The 21,972-nt window shown below is 40.6% G+C and overlaps 1 protein-coding gene across 1 annotated transcript in view; it reads left to right on the top strand.

Moving 5' to 3' along the window:
- Positions 1-21,972, top strand: part of FLT1 (fms related receptor tyrosine kinase 1) — a 168,031-nt gene that overhangs the window by 14,075 nt on the left and 131,984 nt on the right. Inside the window, exons 2-3 of the mRNA XM_088022184.1 lie at positions 12,030-12,126; positions 12,513-12,739. Of these exons, the coding sequence (XP_087878310.1) occupies positions 12,030-12,126; positions 12,513-12,739 (324 nt within the window). The remainder of the gene's footprint in view (positions 1-12,029; positions 12,127-12,512; positions 12,740-21,972) is intronic.

The following is a 21,972-nucleotide window of genomic DNA, read 5'->3' as shown; positions in this document are numbered from 1 at the left end:
GTTGATGGCCAACTGGTAGCAGAAACGGGTGTGTTTTATTTTTTCTTCCATCAAGGGTGTGATATCTTGGATGATAACAGACCTGGTATTTCTAGAAACAAAACTCTAGATTAGGTTAATGAGGGTGTATGAGTAAAAATGCCCTGAGAATTAATATTTTCCTGGTTTGGGGTATAAATGACTTTAAAGTCTTTTATGGATATTTGTAAGGAAGCCCTTGCTATCACATATAGCGTTTATTTTACTGAATGGTTTTCACTCACTAAATTATTTCTTTAAAAATGGCTATACTTCTGCTGGAAGCGTCCTGCCTTTAGTGGGTTACTTTCCCTTCCGGAATCTTGGCTCTCAGCAAAATTTATAGAACATTATTCCATCTGAGGTAAGATTTTTTAAAAGTTTGTGAAATCTTAGGAAGATTACAAATAATTACTGTGTAAATTAAGCGAGTCTTAAGAAAACATGGAAATTAAAGGAAGCCAGAATTTTTTTTTTTTTAAAGATTTTATTTATTTATTTGACAGAGAGAGCAGGAGAGCACAAGCTGGGGGAACAGTAGAGGGTGAGGGAGAAGCAGGTTCCCCGCCAAGCAGGGAGCGCGATGCGGGGCTCTTGATCCTAGGACCCTGGGATCATGACCCGAGCCCGAAGGCAGACACTTAACCATCTGAGCCACCCAGGCACCCCAAAGGAAGCCAGAATTAAAAAGAACAGTTCAGTCATCATACCCATCCATTGTCTAAGCGGATTAGTCTCCAAAATATGCATAATGAAAGCAATTGTATTTTGAATTGTTTAATTTAGAAGGAAACTGAGTTTGACAACAGAAACACAATGGTCAGGAATAGTGTTTTAATGAGCCTTAGAAAGTATGCTAACATCGCTTTCAAAAACTCAATTCCCCTATGATGGATAACTTCATCACACATACTTGGCCATTTAAATCTCAAAGGTCAAAGGGTTTGTATATATTATTGGTTACAAAGGCAAAGATCTCTCAACTTGCCTCTCAGGGAGGGAATTTATAAAGCACCTCCTTTATAGACTGTTTAAAGTGCTCCAGAAAAAGTTTTCTGTGTAGTTTAGGCTTCATAAACTGGATCAGTGTGAGCCTACAATTAACGTGAGAATCTTATCACACTCTGCCTGCCAATCTTGTTTTATTTCTCCTGTTTTTATATGCAAAGCAAATGCTATTTTGTCATTATTTGTAATAGATTACAAAGTTGAAGAATATATGAAAAGAAGAGACCAAACACAGGTTAGTTATAGTAACATTTTTGTCTTTTCCTTGCTGGATAGCTAGAGTTAAGGTACACTCTTGCCTGTCTGCCTACTTGCTTGCTAGCCGCCTTGATTTTATTTTATTTTATGTTTTTAAAAGATTTTATTTATTTATTTGACAGAGAGAGGCACAGCGAGAGAGGGAACACAAGCAAGGGGAGTGGGAGAGGGAGAAGCAGGCTTCCCGCGGAGCAGGGAGCCCGATGCGGGTCTCGATCCCAGGACCCTGGGATCATGACCTGAGCTGAAGGCAGACGCTTAACGACTGAGCCAACCAGGTGCCCGCCTTCTTGATTTTTATTACCCACACATTTTAAGGCATTATTTTGGATTCAGAATTAAAACCTCAGCACAGTGCCTTTTTATGGTTACTTAATATCATCACAGCATACAACTCCATGGTATACTCATTTTTTTTCCCAGAAAGAACAACTATGTGTGCATCTGCAGATTATTTGTGTGTGATAACATATAGGCAGTGGCTACGCTACAATTTACAAGTTCCACTTCCTGTTCTGCTTTAACCATTCTATGGCAAGGTCCTATATTGAATTGACAAAAAGTTTCTCACATCTTCTCTGGGATGCTTTCCTTTCTGATGGAACCCACAGGGATCTATGTAAATAACATGTCCATGAAATTCGGGTACCTGCTCCCATCATCTCCATAGATGCCTGGCCCTTTGGCAATGAGCACTAATGGACACAGAACATTTGATAAAATATTTGGTAGTAGACCAAACTGTAATCCTAATGTCATGCAGAAAGGGGAACACTTTAGGTTTTAAGTTGTGGGTTGCAAACACACTGTACTATGCTTCCAGGCTGATCATTGTTTGTTTGCTTTTGTATAAAGGTTTTAACCATTTAGAAATTGTTTGAAGTATAGTTGACGTACATTACGTTAGTTTCAGGAATAATGTTTATTTAACAACAATATGGAGGATACCTTTGGCAGAACAGAAACTTGGATTTCTAAACAAGAGATGAGAGATTAGAAGGCTGATGCTAAGACACTTCGAGCATTTTATTAATGCTGCTACCATTCCTAATAATGCAGTTCTATCCAAATGCTCTCTTGCCTGTAAGCATTCTGTCACAGACCACACTGCATTGTTTTAGAGCACTGTGATTCCAAAGAGAATGCACCAAGTGCTGAAAGATTAACAAAACAGTTGCTTCCATTAAAGCAAGTGTTGTGTCTTTAATCTTGCATATATTGCATGCGTTTTCATTGAAATGGCACCTCTACTGAGCAGTCTCTTTTCAGGGGTTCATAACCTGAAGTTTAATACATTCTGAATTTTCAGGTGTTCAGAGGCTGAAAATGAATACATTCTGGCCTGAAATAACTTGTAAATCAACATGAACAATAGCAGTGGGCTGTTGGTGATTATGATCCATTTTATACGAGGTGGCATCAGGCCAAGTTGCCCACAGTCCTCTGAACAGTAACACTGGGTAGAACAGAGGCCAGTGGTGATATGCTCCAAATATAACGCGTTTCCTGCTGCTGATAGGGAAGCACTACCTAACAGACGAAATCTTTATGCATTTTTAGGGTGTGAACATTCTTCTGTTCCTCTCCCTTTGCATCACCAGATGAAGGTCTACCAGACTTCTCCACTAAATACTTTACGAGCTATGTCTCGTGCCCTGTCAACCAGATTTTGACCCTTGCTCCAGGCAACTCAGATAACTTTCATGACATTGTATGGTATATTGAAATGACCTGTTGTTAGACAGCTCTGTGGAGGTGGTTTTTGAACTCGTTCAATAAAAGAGCAGCAGTGTGGGGGTAGAGCATTTTTTTGGAAAAGGTACCTCCTTGGTCGGCAGGAGATTTCTCACTGACTAACCTTAATTAACTCTGATGTCACATGAAAAGGAGCTGTGCACGGGTACAGGTCATTGGGAGGGTAGGCTCCTGATGGTAGCCCGGTGACAGGCCCAATGATAAATGAAGGCGCCCTGTTAAACCATGACCCTCTGAGAAGCCAGTGTCAAGGAAAAAGCTCAGAGAGGTACACTGAAGACGTGCCCCTCGTAAACATTGATAGTAGGAATGTCGAGGTTATTAGAGTACTTTTCTCTTGGTAAACATCTTAAACCACATAGAATTTTCTCTTTACAAATAACTTTTATAAAGGAAAAATGAGCAAAGCCTATAACTCACACATGGGTAGGTTGCACACGGTCCAAGTTTTGATTATTTTAGACATCGGCCACATCACTTGCTAATACTGTGGTGTCCTCTGTACCTTGCACTGCAAAAGCTATTTAGGGGTTTTGTCAACTGACAATTGAAATACAAATTGTAAGACAGCTTTAAAACACACTACAGCAGAATTATTCAAATGAACCTATCTATAGGGTAATGCCAACACCAACTGCTGAAATTAAACATTTAAGTAATTTCTTCACTTGTTTTTTTTACATTGAATTCAAGACATAAATGCTATGTAAAGGACTATTTAAAATTTTCTATTTGAATAGCAAAAACTCTAAAGCAAGAAGCCAGTGAATTCTTGTCGCAGGTCCGTGCGGTGAAATAGTGAGTTTAACATCATGTAAAGATGTAAAAGACAAAAGCAAGTCCCTGGGATTAGCAACTTTCTACAACTTAAATGTATGATTGCTGGACAGCAGCTACTTCAACACCAGTGCTTTGTGGACCCTGAAGATCAATAACACAGTTACCCTGATCTGAAATAGCCTGTATTTGACTGTGTGTGCATCTACAGATTATTTGTATTTGACTGTCCAAAAGTTGCAAATAATCTTATCAACATAAGGGATTACTCGGCAGTAAGTCAGTGCTATTGCCAAATACATGTCAATTTCCAAATCCCAGCCAAAAAGAGCTTTCCCTAAAGCCTAAAACAATGGAGAATACAATTCAAACACACCCCCAAACCTCTTTCACTACTCTACCTGCTTCCCCCCACCCCTCAAACAAACTTGATGTTTTCACTGAGAGAAAAGTGTGTGCATCCAAATAGATAGGTGTGTACATGTATTTAGGTTAACAGCCTTTTTTCTTTAGGGTTTTCCTTGACTTAATGCCAATTGTTTTGTGGTGGGGGGGGGGAATAACATTTTGAAAACTAATATCATGCCTAATCGTGGGGTTCAAGCTCTGTGGCTGCCATGCAAATCCCTCTGGCTTTTCTATCTTCGATGTGGTCTCTTGGTAGATAGAATATGAACCCTTCGGTCTTTCTCCATCATGCCACAAACGAGAGCAATATGCACGTACGTTATAATGCTCTCCATCAAAGTGTGCGCTGTCAGCTTGTGGTGTGGTCTTCATTTAAGACAGCCATTCTAACAGTGCATTCGGTTATAATGTACACTTCATATTACCTTGCAAATACTATAATAGAGGCACAACACAGAGGTTGAGACCAAGATGTAGCTTTATATTAAGCACTAGAAGCACTGTAAGAATTAACAGCCCAAACACAAATTGTGGTAGTTTCTAGAAATTTGGTTCACCTGCAATTGCATTCTTAACCTTTCTCTCAGCCTTGCCACCAACCAGAAAGCGTCTATAAAATTTAGTCTGTGAGACTTAAGCTTTTAATAACCTACATCTTGGGGAAAGAATATCTTCTTTTATTATGAATTATATTTAATTAACCTCACACAACCTTGGTAAAGGCTCATGGTCTTAAAATCAAATTTTGGAAACATGATACTTGGGGATTTATACTTAGATAAAGAGGTCATTTATCATGTAGGATTATGTACTATTGAAAACGTGGTATGCAAAATCAAAGACAGATGCATCTCATTTGAAATAAATCTAATATACAAAGCTTTGCATTAAAAAAAATGAGAGATCAATTTTAATATAAAAGGAAACACCAATAGGTTTCTTCAGAGAGCTCTAACAACATAATTTTCAATGTGACTCAGTTTGTTAGAATTCCAATTTAAATAGTTAAAATTCAAAGTATGCTATTAGAAATGACTTAAAATGAACATCAAATTAAATTTAAAAGGTTGTAATTAGGGGAAACAATGAGTTTTTTGCAATATATTTGTAAAAGTTCTAATACATAAAGAGTGATGTTATCAAGCATGAAGGAAAAGTGATTTCTCAAAAATCAGGCTTCTAAAGCTTTAAGCTGGAAAAATAACTAGTGTAAAATCTAATACTGATGAGGTCATGTGTGGCAGCAAAGTTAAAAATAGTTCCATATTCTGTGTCTTCCACTTATCTCTGTGATGACTTTAGTCATGTTTTTTTTTTTTTAAGTTTTATTGAGGTAAAATTCACATACCATAAAACTCACCATTTTATTTTTTTTAAAGATTTTATTTATTTATTTGACAGAGAGAGGGAGAGCACAAGTAGGCAGAGCGGCAGGCAGAGGGAGAGGCAGAGGCAGGCTCCCCGCTGAGGAAGGAACCTGATGCGGGGCTCGATCCCAGCACCAGGGATCATGACCTGAGCCGAAGGCAGACGCTTAACCGACTGAGCCGCCCAGCTGCCCCAAAACTCACCATTTTAAATTGCATAATTTGATGCTTTTTAAACGCATTCAGAGCTGGGCAGCTGTCACCATGATCTAATTTTAAGAACATTTTCACCACCTCAGAAAGAAACCCCATACCCAGTATTAGTCACTCCCCAGCCCCCACCTCCCCCTGCCCCTGGCCACCACTAATGTCCTTTCTGTCTCTGGGAATTGCCTATACTAGACATTTCATACAAATGGAATCATACAATATGTGGCCTTTTGTAACGGGCTGCTTTTACTTAGCATAGTGTTTTTGTTTTGGGTTCTTAAATAAGAAATTTATTTTCTCATGGTCTGGAAGTTGCAAGTCCAAATTTAAGGTGTTGGCAGGTTTGTTTTCTTCAGAGGCCTCTCTCGGAGGCTTGTAGACAGCCACCTTCTCCCTGTGTCCTCAAAGGTCTTTCCTTTGTGCACCAGCATATTTTCAAGGGTCTTCTAGTAGTAGCATGTATAAGTACTTCATTCCTCTTTATTGCCAAGTAATATTCCATTGTACAGATATACAGTCATCATTGATAGAGTTGTTTCCACTTTTTGGCTTTTATGAGTAATACTGCTGTAGGTGCACATTTGTGTACCAGTTTTTATGTGGACGTATGTTTTTAGTTCTCTTGGATAGATACCTAGGAGTGGAATTTCTAGGTTATATGTTTAACCTGTGTTTAACCATTTGAGGAACTGCCATACTGTTTTTCTTTCTTTCTTTTTTTTAAGATTTTATTTACTTATTTGAGAGAGAGAATGAGATAGAGCATGAGAGGAGGGAGGGTCAGAGGGAGAAGCAGACTCCCCACTGAGCAGGGAGCCCGATGTGGGGCTCGATCCCAGGACTCCAGGATCATGACCTGAGCCGAAGGCAGTTGCTTAACCAACTGAGCCACCCAGGTGCCCCGTGCAATACTGTTTTTCAAAGTGATTGTACCATTTTACAATCTGACCAGCAATATATGAGGGCTCCAATGTCTCCACATCCTCACCAACACTTGTTATTGTCTGTATTTTTTTTTAAAGATTTTATTTATTTGACAGAGAGAGAGACAGCGAAAGAGGGAACACAAGCAGGGGGAGTGGGAGAGGGAGAAGCAGTCTCCCCACTGAGCAAGGAGCTCAATGCGGGGCTCGATCCCAGGACCCTGAGATCATGACCCGAGCCGAAGGCAGATGCCCATCGACTGAGCCACCCGGGTGCCCCTATTGTCTGTCTTTTAATTTAATAAAACCTAGGAAGTATGAAGTGGTATCTCACTGTGGTTTTGATTTGCGTTTTCCTGCATTTTTTCTAGCATCGTTCATGTGCTTATTGGCCGTTTATAAATCTTCTTTGGAAAAAGGTCTATTCAAATCCCTTGTCCACTTTGTTATTTGTCTTTTTATTAGTCATAATTCTTTTGACATGCTTTCTAACTTGTACATTGCTATCAATTACTGTAATCTCAGGATCATAGAATTTTTAGGCTGGAAGGAATTCTAAAAATCGGAAGCCATCCCCCTCTGTTGGGAGATGAAGAATCTGAGTCTTAAGGGCATGCCCATGGCCACAACAGAACTAGTTAGTAGCTGAACTGGGGAGATTACTGACTCTAAATCAAAAGTGGAAAAACATAGATGTTTCATGATTTATACTTGGCTAAGTCCCCTTTCTTACAGAGCATAACTCTTGGAGTTCCATATAGTAGAGGTGAAGGAAGGGGTGGTATCTGGAAGGAAGAGGAACTGAGGTTTGTCTTGAAGTTGTATTCAACTAATAAGAACACTGTTTTTACTTAGGTCAATAAAAAAGAGCAGTTTTCTAATGATGCTTTTAGTTCGACTCTACATAAGAGTCTTCTCTCAGTCTTAAAAATGATAGGCAAGGCCGTCAGTTTCCTAATGTCCCATGAGCAAAGTTTGCTCTGTTGGTATCCAGCAAGGTAGCTTTGAAGAAAGAGCCTCACTCATTTGGGCTTTGGCTTTGATTGCAAAATAAAGCCGTCATTTACTTGAAACTGTACTCCCACTTCCCCCTGAAATCCAAGAAAACACTCCATTTTGCGTAACAAAGCGAAGGTGGAATGGAGAGTCATGTTTTAGAACGGTCTGGATATGGGCGTTCCAGCAGAGGTTTGGCGTGTGGGGAGGGAAGGGACTTTTGTCAACGAGTCATAACGTTCTATTCTCTTTCCACCTACCAGATGATACAGAACAGACAGACAGTGAAGAAAATATTCAGGCAAGAATAATACCAGTTTTGGTGTTCACCTGGGTCCTTGTACACATACTGGTCTTTCAGGGGTATTACACCACAATGCTTGATAGCTTATTCTAATAAAGAAGCATGTGATAAAGCCCACTTCCATGGTCTGCATGGTTTTTTTGTTTTGTTATTTAATTAATAATTTTCCTGACAGAAGGACATCTCTTTGCCTCTCATGATTTCAGTAGTCCCCCTACCATATGTGTGGTTTTGCTTTCCATTGTTTCACTCACCGGAGGTCAGCTGTGGCCCAGAAGAAGTGATCCTCCTTCTGATGTAAGGTCAGAAGGTCATTAATAGCCTAATGCTCTGTCACACGTCCCATGTCGTCTACCTCACTTCGTCTCATCATGTAGGCATTTTATCATCTCCCATCATCATAAGGAGAAGGGGGAGTGCTGTACAGTAAGATATTTTGAGAGAGACCGCATTCACATAACTTTTATTACAGTATGTTGTTATAATTGGTCTATTTATTATGCATTATTGTTGTTAATCTCTCACTGCACCCACTTATAAATTAAACTGCATCACAGGTGTGTATGTATGGGAAAAAACACAGTATATGTCACGTTAGGTACTGTTGTGGTTCAGGCATACACTGGGGGTCTTGGAACGTGTCCCTGCAGATGAGGGGAGACTGCTGTATACTGTAGTGGATTTTGATGAAAACAGTGGTTCACAGACCACCTAATTCACTAAGGGGACAATAATTTGTTTCAACCAGACTTTTAGGCTACCATGGCAAACAGTGGAAAGTTCTGATCCCCATCTAAGCTTCACAAGGGGAGAATCCCTGTTAAATTCTAGCACTCTACCCTTGGAAATAAAGTATGCTGTGGATTTGTTTCTAATTGGGCAACGTGACTCTGAGCTACTTGCTGAGAAGGGCAGACCCGATTTTCACATGGTGTGACAGTGTATATGGATATGTACGTATTTACATTTTACATTTTTACGTATATCGCCAGTGAAATGGAGAAAGTGCTGACCTACAGTAGATACTCAAAAAGTGTTAGTCAGATCTTTATGACTCAGGTAGGTATATGGACAATTAAATTGCTTTAAAGAAATGTTTTAAGGCCTAATGTGATTTCAGAGCATTTGAGGAATAAATATTTCACTTTCCTTTTTCCCTATTAGTTTTCCTGTTAAACTATAGTCTTGGCACCTCCATTAATCTTTATGAGATTCTAGTTTCCTTTTAACTGAAGAATGATGGTATACTCACAGTGTCCAGTTCCTTGGAAATAGTTTCCTTCTACTTCTTCTTTCCTTTGTTTAATCAACTTCTTTAATCTAGCTTCTTCATTCCCAGTGCAAAATTCATTGATGTCAGTGGAGATAATGGTATAGCAAAATATTTTTCTTAGCATTTCCCCCCTAAACTTTCCAATAATTCTTATTATTTTCTGTGTCTTATTTAACTGCTCAGTTGTGTTGGTTTCTTTTGGTGGGAGGATGGAATGGGGAGTGCAGAGAGGAGAGTGTGGGTGGCATATTCTTTAAGGGGATCTTCTCTATATAACACTCCCCTCAGCTGTGATTTTGGTGGCTTTTTGAGGTCAAAGCTTCTTTCTGATAAGGGTCAGGAGTATTGGTTTTCTAGGGTGCTGACAAAGATTCATATGATTTGGAAACGAACCAGCAGGCACTGGGGTTTGCCTCATGTCATGAAAAGGGCGGCTTCTTCCCCCTGGGTTCTGGATGAGAAAGCACACCATCTCCGCATAAACCACAGGGATCTCTCTAAGTTGTGCCAGAATTTTCCGCAGGAAACTTTGCTGGATTTTTTCCAGCACATGAACAACTACTCAGTTAAATCTCCAGAATTCCATGCCATAAAGAAGGGCAGAAACTATTCTGGCCTGGAAATTTTTTCAGGATAGGTGTTATCAGTTGCTGGCTGTGGCTTTAGAAAATCTTGGTGTTCCCATGGATCGCTGATGTTGAGCCCCCTGTTGCCTCAGGGAAACTCCTCAAGATGAATAAAATACCAAATGCATCACTGGGTACCTGAATGGGTTGACTTGTTCTCTGGGGTTATTTGATAGACCAGTTGGATCTATAAGAAACAGTGATTTTTAATCTGAATTAGTTCATATCAAGTCATTTTTTTTTCCTAGCGGTAGTTTGATACCAAGGACCTATTGCATATAAAAGTTACGTTTGCATTAATTTATTTCATCAGCAACCTCAGAAATGCAGATTAAGTTAATGGAGTGTCTTTGCAATTATATCTCAGCAAAATATTCTCTGGCAGAAGTGGGGGGAAGCAGTTCTGCTAGATGGCAGTGACTGGGCATCTGTCCCACATCAGGGCAGCACCATCACTTAGATGACCCAGCGCTGAATCCACACACCACGCCTGCAAGGTAGATTGTGAGTTTTCCGCTTTTACGCCTGAGGATACTAAGGAGCAACAATGAAGGAAGGCTAAGGTCATGCAGCTAGTAAATGGGGAAATTAAGCTTCAAATGCGGATTTTTTTTTTTTTTAAGATTTTATTTATTTGCGAGAGAGAGAATGAGAGATAGAGAGCACGAGAGGGAGGAGGGTCAGAGGGAGAAGCAGACTCCCCGCCGAGCAGGGAGCCCGATGCGGGCCTCCGGGATCATGACCTGAGCCGAAGGCAGTCGTTTAACCAGCTGAGCCGCCCAGGCGCCCTTCAAATGCAGATTTTTTAAACTGAGTCTCGTTTCCTTTGCGCTACTGGGACCCACAAGTAACGCTAGAGAGCACTGCTAGACTTAACCGTGGAATTTGACCTGTGTATCTCATCTCACAGGATCTGTGATCTAACATGAAAGCCTAGAGGATTCAGCTCAGTCTTCTGTCTTGAATTCCACTGCATGAACCTATTTTTCAAGTAAAAAAAAAAGTATTCCCAAAGCTTGACTCCCGGATTGCCTTAACTTTTCTTCTAAGAATATCCATCCCCTCCTTGCTTGTCCCTGCTAATCCTGGGCCCCTGATCGCCTGCTTTCGCCGGGCGTCTGCAGCTGCCTCTGCAGGAGGTGGTGGAGGGAAGAGGCGGGAGAGGTCCTCCTTGATATTTATTGTGATGAGTCCATGCCCAGTGCCGCTTCAGGAGAGGATAACCCTCTAGAGCACCTGGGGCTCCCAGGACCATGGGACTGGAAATGTCAGAAATGGAGTGAGAGATCCAAGGTCATCTAGCCCAGTCTCTCATTTTACAGATAAGAAAACTGAGCTCTGGAGAGACAGGTGGCTTGGCTAGTGTCACAGAGTCCCTAGGGTGGATATTATTATCGTGTTGAATAGAGATGTGTAGATTTCCAGGCACTTTCGCTTGGCTTATCTCACTATCTCACAGCATTCCCCGGGAAGTATGCTTGTCAAATGTCACGTAGGGGTGAATAGTTCCCTTTTTTTCCTTCCATTATAGAGGGAACTTGGAGATTACATAAGACAAACCAAAAGACGTCTAAAACTGATTTTGGTCTATAATTGGTTTTCCTAAAGAGGAAACTGGTTCAGAAAGAGAAATGACTCACCCAAAATATCATGGCCTTCCTAATCACTGAGCTATGTCTAGAACCCAGGAAGTTTCTATACTTTGTATTTGGAAAAGAAGATCAGCTAGGCCTGTAGGACCAGATGATCCACCATGATAGAAGTTCAGTTTTGAATGACACTGACCTTTAATCCTGAGAGTTTTTAATGTTACTTTATAGTCTTAACATGGCTGCATTTAGAAACATGTTTGAATCTATTAATGTTCTAAATCAATGGGTTTTTGGATATTATTTAAGTCATTTGGTAAAATAGGACATATAATATTTGTGAACGTGGCTTGGATTAGAAAAAATTTGTGAATTAAGAGAATTTAATACTACACATGCCTTTTTGCAGATGCAAGTAAGTTAAAGATTAAAAGTTACCTTCATGGAAAGATACGACTTTTGAAAAAAAATGAGAAGGCAATTTGCAAATAATTCTTTTCTAAAATTTGTTTTCCAGGATCTAGTTCAGGTTCAAAATTAAAAGGTCCTGAACTGAGTTTAAAAGGCACCCAGCACGTCATGCAAGCAGGCCAGACACTGTATCTCAAATGTAGGTAAGTGGCTGTGTTGGTTTGGGGATAACCTGATTGACTTTTCTAAGGCAAAATCATTCCCTGGCAGAATAGAAGGGTCACCTCTCAGAGAACAAAGGTGGGGACCTATGTGGTCTCTTAAAAGCTGCCAAGTGCAAGCCACATGTATCCAGCTTCACAAGGAGAGACTCACTCACTCACTGGAAGGGAAACAGGGAAGAGGTGCCCTGAACGAACATCTTTGCATTTTTCTTCCAAGTTGTTTAAAAGCTTTCTAAATGTGTTGCTTCTCTGTAAAGAGGAGGACTGCATTTCAAGGCCCTCAGAATAGCGCTTCCTAATGAAATGGATGCTTAGGACCTGGCCCTAGCCCTAACTGTGTTTTGTTTTCTTATCTGTGATTGCAGAGGGGAAGCAGCCCATTCATGGTCTTTGCCTGAAACAGTGAGAAAGGAAAGCAAAAGGCTGAGCATAACTAAATCTGCCTGTGGAAGGAATGGCAAACAGTTCTGCAGTACTTTGACCTTGAACACGGCTCAGGCAAACCACACTGGCTTCTATAGCTGTAAATATCTATCTATACCTGCTTCAAAGAAGAAGAAAACAGAATCTACAATCTATATATTTATTAATGGTAGGATTTCCATTTTCTACATTCTGTTTATTATTGCTTTGCAGTGGGTTATAAATCCACCCTGATCCCTTAGAAAGTGGGCATTCCTAGCGATGAAGGAAGTGGGCCAGGAAAGAGCTTCTGCCCTGGAAACTGGTGGAATGCCTTTTTAATGCATTTCTTGAGGGTCAATTTCACCATGATTTTCAAGGATGCATAGTTAATTGTGTGTTCCCTGCCGGGACAGTTTCTTGCCTATTTTGTTCACAGTTGTATCCATAGCACCTAGAATAGTGGCTGGCATGTAGCATAGCTGGATGAATAAATGAATGACAAGATTTTAGTTCTATTTCTTAATCATCTAGAAAAGCAAAACAGAATACAAGATTTTTTTTGTCCTTTAGCACAACACATTCACTTATATGTCAGAATTGTAAAATACTGTTCTTTCTACTAAATTTATAAATGTAATGTTGCTAATGTCCCTTGAATGTTACAGAGTTGGTTCCAATAATGTTGTATTATTTCATGTTCATTAAGCAAGTATAATGACGTAAGAACTGGTACGTATCATTACATCATAGAAAGGGTAAAAATGAATCATTTTTCAATTACAATTTTTATGGTACCGTTTTTCACTCCATGGAGAATGAACATGTGAAGTGATACTCGGAGGGAAGAAATGCAAAATCCTTAAAGAAATATCAGTTGACAGTAGAAATGGATGCCCGAGAAAGAATAAGGAAAATGGCCTGTCACTTTGTTCTTCCTTGTTTATCAGTTCCAGCCAATTTCCAAAACTTATTGAATGGGATTTTAAAAAACAACAAAAAAACCCCGAGGCTCTAGAGAATGCAAAGCAAAATTAGCAGGCACCTCAGGCACAGATCAAGTTAAAAAACAAAACAGAACAAGCAACCACCGGTGTCAGTAACCTAAATATACAATATGGTGGATCTACTTCCTGGTGAGTCTTTGCATGGGAGGCAAAACAACAGAATTACGTTTTGGCAGGATTCTTTTTTTAATTTTTGAAGTAGGGCAATGAGACAGTGTTTCACCCAAACATATCATATAATAATCCAGACTCAGAGCTCCTGTTTTAGGAGACCGTAAAGCAGCTGTACGATATTGCCAGAAACATCTTTTTAGCTTTTATCAGCCTGATGTAGACTGAGCCACTTTTCTGCATTCTGTTCTTCCAAACTCCTGTTTCTACATTTTGCACTTTTCCAGGGGGGTAGATAACAACTTACTAGCAGTTTGCCATCATAGGAATGTAGCCAATATACTTCAAAGTCAGAGGGGGAGGTAGGCCTGGGATCTTGGCTTGGGGAAGCCAGCCTGCGTCCACAGGAGGGAAGAGAGGGGAACAGGCAGGAAATGGGGCATGTTGGAAAAGGTGCAGAGCAGAGACAGAGACTTCCAGAGGGGTACTTTTCCAGCTCAGGGAGAAAGCAGACACAAAGTTTGATAGTGGGGAAAAAAGTCACATAGCCATCTGTTCTCTTTTTCTAGTTCCACATAGTATCTTATGTTCCTTCTGGCACTGGCAGAGGAAAGAAAATGCTTTTATTCCCATCTCTCCAGGGGAAAAGGGGAAACATTCATACTAAAATTCTCATAAAACTTTCTCCTGTGGGTTTATCAGAGTCTGACTTGCAAATCAAATACTTAAATGAGTAAAAAAAAAAAAAAGACCATCTCTTATTTTTTTTCCTAAAAAATATCATTCAGCTGTTTTCACCTTTACCTCCTACATGCCAATTAAACTGGACTCTGAAGAGTAATGCCAGTTTTGTGTCCTTTGCTGATAGTGATGTCGATCTCAAAACAAACTTTCCTGAAGTCCAAGGTAGCTGTAATAGAATTTATTAAGCGACCATAATTTTTTCAAATAGCGTAACATTTTATGCACTGCATATTTTCATTATTGTATCAATTCCTTTGAAAAAAGTTGGTCTTTTTTTTTAAGATTTTATTTATTCATGAGAGACAGAGAGAGAGAGAGAGAGAGACAGAGACAGAGACAGAGGGAGAAGCAGGCTCCCCACTGAGCAGTGAGCCCTTCGCACGGCTCGATCCCAGGAACCTGGATCATGACCTGAGCCGAAGGCAGAGGCTTAACCGAGTGAGCCACCCAGGCTCCAAAAAAAATTGGTCTTATGCTTCCATTTTAATTGAATACCTACTACATTGCAGGTTTAATTTCATTCGGGGACACAAAACTTGTCCCCCAATGGCTCAGAATTATCTCAGGATTAACAAAACTCCAAGCAATTCCTGATACACAGCTGGTACACACTAGGTACTAACTGGTTATCACTTATTTATTACTGTTGAATATTTACTTTAGAGCTCATTGTTCTGTTTGGAGACTTTCTGCCCTGAGAAGCATCTGTGGATGTATTGGCATTTCACTTTGATTTCCCATGAAGTTGAGAAACAGTGTTAGATAAATCTTTTGAAAAAGACATAGATTTGTAGTCTGATAGGGTTCCAAGAAAAAGAATCAGGGCTCTGTAGCTTTGTCTGCGTAGAGCTAGCATGTGAATTATAACCAAACTATCATCTAGACATCGTTGATTGCCTGCTGGGTAATGGGCACATTTCCCACCTCAGCACTGATTCGGACGTAACATCTGATATGTGGTGTACAGAGACATCAACGTCACCACTTTGGCATTGCAACTTTGTATAAATCCACCAAGCCTCTGACATAATACATTACATCAATTTAATTGTTCAAGTAATTATATTTAACCACTTTAATTACTGAATTGTCTGGTAAATTACCATTTCCTTTAATGTAATAACTTCTTACATTTGTAAGAAGTTTCGTTTAAACAAATGGTTTTGTTTACATTATGCCATTTAATTCCCACAACAACCCCGGGAAGCATTCCTCTCTTCATTTTACAAGTGAAGAACCTAAGATCCCCTTCACGTTGAGACTACGTGGGGAGAGACCGTGGGGAGAGACCGGAAAAGTATTAGCAGCAGAGTAAGGTAGTCAGATTTTTCCTTTCAGATTCTCAGTGGTGGGAGGAGATCCAGAGAGGGCAAGACAGAGGCTGGAAGACCAGTGATGGGGCCGCTGTGTGCATTGATGCAGGAGAACTGGTGGTCCAAGGTCACTCTGAGAGCTGTGGAGAAGGAGAGAAGTTTGGGGGTTGGAGGGATTTAGTTGGCCTTGGTGAGTGGTTGGGTTCTGGTGGGTGAGGGAGAAGAGTCAGAGCCCCTCAGAATTCTGGAGGGGCACCTGGGCGGCTTGTATCCATAGCCAAGTAGAGCTTTGTCTCCCTAAATTACATCCTCCTCTCTTGGTATACCCTTGGCTTGGTCTTGATAAATGGCTGTTGAATGGCAGTAGCTGAAAAAATACTATATATATTTTAGAAAATTGCTTATGCATAATGAATGGAATCCCCCCATAATTACAGCTACAGAATTCTGGGTCATAAAGAAAAACAAATTGTAAAGCACTCCTTAATGTTTTGCTAATTGCAAAACAAAGATTTCTAGATGAATAGTAATGTAAGGGCTACTTAGGTGGTGTTCATCCCCTTTGCAGAGAGGGAATGCCTTTGCATGGCTTTTCTGACCTTCTGGTATACATGAGAAATTGGCTCCAGCTCAGCCTTTCCTAAAAGTTGGAGGATTTCTTTGAAATTATTATTGTAATATATGAGTTGTGGTCATAAAGTAAGAAAGCTGAGCAGAAGAGTTTTTAATGGCATCTCCAAAGTATGTAATATTTTGTCAGCATCTCCGGTTTAGTTAGGAAGACCTTGAACTTAGCATGCTGAGCTCCCCACACTGTGAAGTCAGCCTGAATTCCTCCTCTCTCCACAACCAAGCCTTTCAGGGCTCTTTAAAGTATGTCTTCTCTTAAAAAAATTATAATTGAAAAGGGAAAAAATGGATGTGTGTGTGTGTGTTGTCATTGGGTGAGTATCTTCTTCCTCTTCCCTGTAAGAGAAACTCATCTCTTTTATTCTGCTTTTCTTTACCTGATTGTTTTTCTCTCTGAGTCTATGAAAGCAAATGAGTTGGAGCACTTTCCTGACAGATTTTTCCTCCATTGGTTCTCTCATTTGTGTCAAACTGATGAGATGTGCATAGCAGCTTAATTTTAGGTAAAAAAAAAAAAAAAAAATTATCAGACCCATTAGGTACATCACTAAAAAGTAGTAGAGGTTCTATTGACTCAGATATTCTGGGAGAGACGGAGGGCCTGGCTCAGACGACAGAGCATGTGACTCTTGATCTTGGGGTCATGAATTCAAACCACACGTTGGGCATAGAGATTACTTTAAAAAAAAAAGTGTTTTCCAGGTATTCTGGGAGAGAATAATCATCATGCCTTCACATAAATGAGAGAAAGCTCTCCCTGGCTATGGGATCTCCAGCAAGTAAAACTACTAATGGCACAGACCTTCTGAGAAGGTCCAGTGTACTGATTTGTACAGATTTTGCTAAAGAGCTTTTACATAGTCATCTCTGAGATAAACTATGTTGGTATTATTTCTTCCATTTTATATACAAGAGAACAGCTTCAGTGACCTTCAGAATCCAGAATTAAGAAAATGACAAGCCAGGATGGGGAATCCAGGTCAGATCCCTAGCTATTTCCACTCCACTGAAGTTCCAGCTATTGACTTCAAACTATTAAACTAATTGTTGTTTTAATCTTTGAGAATATAGATTTGATAGTTATTAAAACTTTTAAATTCCAAATTCAGTATCTTTTTTTTTTTTTTTTTTGAGGAATGATCGGTTAAGATGCTGGCAGAGTGTTTTTCTGGGCAGTGGACCTTAGAGCCACAAATCCTGATCCCAGAGAGCTTTGTGTTGTTGCTTGTGGGGAACAGAGCCTATCTGGGGACATCTGCATGCACGCTGTTCCACTGCTGCGTTCTAGCTCATGCGATATGGGAGAGAGACATAGCTCTCTTTGAAAGTTGACCAGGGCTTTAAAAAATGTCCATTCCAACATGGTAATGGTCTGTGGAATCAAATTAATGGGTTGTAATCAGAATTAAAAAAAAAAAAAAAGCAGGGGCGCCTGGGTGTCTCAGTTGTTAAGTGTCTGCCTTCGGCTCAGGTCATGATCCTGGGGTCCTGGGATCGAGCCCCGCATCGGGCTCCCTGCTCAGCGGGAAGCCTGCTTCTCCCTCTCCCACTCTCCCTGCTTGTGTTCCCTCTCTTGCTATGTCTCTCTCTCTGTCAAATAAATAAATAAACAAATCTTAGGGGAAAAAAAGGAGACTAGAATGGAAAATATCCAAGTATATTGCAAGGGTAGGTATTGTGTGGGGAAACTTTTTTTTTTTAAGATTTTTTTGTTTGTCAGAGAGAGAGAGAGGGGGAAAGCGCACAAGCAGGGGGAGCGGCAGACAGAGGAAGAAGTGTGCTCCCTGCTGAGCAAGAAGCCTGATACGGAACTCGATCCCAGGACCCTGGAATCATGACCTGAGCCGAAGGCACACGCTTACCCGCCTCAGCCACCCAGGCGTCCCTGGGGAAACATTTTTAAATAAAACGTGTTTCCATCTTAAACATAGCACACACACATACCCACATATATGTAAAACACACGAATGTGTATGTGTGTAAAATGAAAACAAAAGTTTAAAGAATCTGATGTAAAATGTATGTCTTATTGTGGAAGTCAGAATAAATAAGTTAAAAGTTTCAAACTTATCAAAGTTTAAACAAGTGAACTTACAAAAGTGTTAACCTGGTTGAGACAAGATAGGTCCTGTCTGTACTTTTTATTTAGGAAAACAGCACCAGTTATAGAAGCACTATGGTGGGTTGTTTTTTTTTTTTTAAGATCTTTATTTATTTATTTGTCAGCAAGCACAAGCAGGGGGAGCGGCAGGCGGAGGGAGAAGCAGGCTCCCCGCTGAGCAGGGAGCCTGATGTGGGACTCGATTCCAGGACCCTGGGATCATGACCTGAGCCTAAGGCAGACACTTAACCCACTGAGCCACCCAGGCACCCCTAGTTTATATAAATAGATTTGTGAGCATTTTTAAATGCACAGGCTTAACATTTATAGAGAATAACTGCTGTTCACAAGTGGGTCTTTCTAAGGAGTGACGAGGACTCCTCCAACAGTACTTACTGAAGGCGCCGTGCCAGGGTTCCGTGAAGCAGGCACATTCTGTCCCAACACTGCCCCCCATCAGGTTCCTTCCCCGGTCTCATGCGGCGGTGGGGCCCACGCGAGATGCTCAGTCGACATAGCTTAGCTGGGTGATGTCTGAGCAGCTGGTGTTTCTTGCCTCATTTGTCATTCTGGTATGGCAAGTTCAACCAGCAGAGCCATTATAACAATCAGGGACATCAATGAAAACAGCAGCGATCTGCAGGTTTACTTAAGCCTCGTGGCTTCCATCTCTTACGCTGTAGTGATGACAGCATTTGTAAGGTGGCATGAACAAAGGATGCCAGCCCTCCAGCCTAACCTGAAGGGGGGGGTCTTCATGCTTTGGATTGCATCAGCTGGTTGCCTGGTCAGATGCACCGCATGGTGCAGGTCAGAGCCGTGATGGGCGGGGAGGGCAATGCAAGGCTGAACGGACTTTAAGAGCTTCCAAAAACATTTCAGTGCAGTACCCCTCGTAGTTTCGTGAAACTTTTGAGGAGGAAATATTGTTTCTATTTATCAAAACTCTCCTCCAAGGGAAAAGATGCTTAAACGGTTTACATTTTGTAGGAAGAAAGAAAATTAGAAACCAATTTAAAAAGACAAAAACAAAACCTGTTTGTAGCCACACTAGTTGGCTGAATTCTTTAGGTCCGGATTTCTTGGCAAATCTGTGACATTATCTGTTATTGCTAGATTAATGTCTGGAGTCATCTTCAGTTCCCCACGCCTCCTTACTCATTTCATCTCTATCCCTCACCTGTGGCTCCTACCCCTTATTTTCTGAAACTTGAGTTTATTCTAACATGGCATCTTTCAGTAAGAATGGCTTTCCAAAGTTTTGGTCTTGGGGGTGGTCTGAGATTCCTGTCCTAGAAGTGTCTCGAGCACACAGTTGTTGCAAAGAAAACTTACAAGTCACCTCGAAGCACCAGGAAGCAACAAATGCAGCCAGGTCAGCTGATGGATCATGTTTCTTATTCCTCTTGCGTCGTTGCCTGTTATATTTGCTCAGCAGACAGATGAACACATTGAGGTGAACAGAGCTTGGACTCTCAGCCTTTGGAAACCCAGGTGGGCTTCCTAAAACAGCAGTGGTCTGAGGCTGATTTGCATTTCCAGAATTCTACTACAAATGATTTTCTATAAGGAATTCCTAGGAACACTGTGACCTGTCTCTGCATACAGCTTCATCAGAAATTTTAGTGCAAGGTCAGGTTTTGCTGGGTTGGTGTTTTTTTTTTTTTTCTTCCTCATTTTGATGAAGTTGTATAAAAGGGGAAAGAAATATTTCTAGGATTTAAAATATACACTTGACACTGTTGATTGGAATGGCAGATTTTTCCTTGGGAAATGGACCCCTCTGCCTCCCAGCTCTGTACTCCCTCTAGGGCACAAGCATGAAGGAGATTATCCATTCTATCCGTCACTGGGGACAGCTGATTAGGACCACATGGCGAGAGTTTAGAGAAGAGTAACTTAACTCTTATCCATTCTCCTTTCCAACTCTGTGAAAATTTGATAGAAGAACTTCTTGGTATCTTCAAGCCCTGCCATTTCATATTTCCTTTCTAGAAACATTTTGTCTTTAGACCAAGGGTCTTTGGCCATAGAAATTACTTACGTGTGATTGGGATGGGGAAGCCCCTCCTGTGTAGATTTGTTGACAATCGGGAGCATTGCATCTTCTTTCCCTGGTCCCTGCCCCAGACCTTGTGTTCACCTAACATATTCCTGGGAATTCAACCTTAGCCCTTGATGGTACCTGCCAAATGTTCCGGCCCTTCCCTCAGAAAAAGAGTGTTTTCTAACACTCCCTAGGCTCCCTACCAGAAAATTTTGGCCAGCTAGCTAAGTTTTGCTATACAATTGTATATCACAAGACATTGAGTACATAAATACTAAAAAAATAATCAGAATGAACATAGTCTTGAATGAGCCATTTGGACACAATCTAAGACTTTGAGAAGTTAATGATTGAGGTACAATCAATGAAATCTCAAGATGGCAGTGAAGTCCAAAGGCAATAAAATTGACCATGCCTTCTCATTTTCCTTCTACAATCAAGAAGGGTGAAGAACAATACATCAAAACTTTATGGCTTTAAGGATTTTTAAAAATCTCCTCTGAGTGATCTTTTAAGAAGAACGAGCAAGGGACTTTTTCAGGAGAAATCCCCTTAAGCTGAAAAGGCTTTAAGTTTCTGACATTCTGTAACTTTCTTTAGCAATGATAATGAAACGCCTGCCCTATCTGGAGACCCAGAGGAGATCCGTTTTGATCTTTATGGTTCTTGCAGTTCTGATATGCTTACGTTTTCCTTTACTATTTAAAATATTCATTGTTTTGTCATCTGATGCATTTTGCTGGGTTACCTTGGCATTGTCTTGGCCCACAGATTGCGCTTCTCAAAATGGGTGACTTACTAAAACCATAAACACCCTGCCTTCCCTCATCAAATGTCAACCAGTGGGCTGTTGTGAGTTGAAACCACATGCTCTGGTTCAGATTAGGTTTAAATCCCTGTTCTGATACATGCTAGGTCTTTGATTTTGTACAAATTCCTTAGTAAGAATAATGGTTAACACTGAGGTCTCACTCTGCTGGACACCACAGGAAGCACTTTGCATAAGAGAACAGTTTTCATTTCCCCACAGGGCTCTGAATAGTGCTGCCATTTCATCTCCATTTCACGGAAAGGTTAGGTAACTTGTTCACATAAGGAGTCCTATAACCGAGTACACGGTAGAGAGGGCAACAAAGTTCTTGCCCTTCGCCACCTCTAACATTCAGGAGTTCATAGCTGCGTGAGCGTTTGCTCTGACGGCTACTGCTGTTGTTAATGTGATCAACTTCTGAGCCTTGGCTTCCTCACCTATAAAATGAGAAGAGGACTACTTCTCGGGCTTGTCAGGAGATTGAATGAGATGATCAACATAACGCTGTGCCTGTGCTTAGAAGGATCAATCAGTAATAATTACTTTTGTGAAGGGCACCATGCTGGGCAGACTAGAAATTATAGAGATGACAACCTTAACTCTCAAGGGGCCTGCAGTTATTCGAGCAAATGAAATCTGTTACAATGAGCCAATTGCAA

Source organism: Eumetopias jubatus, unplaced genomic scaffold (assembly GCF_037043125.1).
Source record: "Eumetopias jubatus isolate StellerSeaLion01/CBP00866 unplaced genomic scaffold, mEumJub1_p1.0 scaffold_3, whole genome shotgun sequence".
NCBI lineage: Eukaryota > Metazoa > Chordata > Mammalia > Carnivora > Otariidae > Eumetopias > Eumetopias jubatus.
This window is presented reverse-complemented; position numbering and strand designations above follow the sequence as displayed.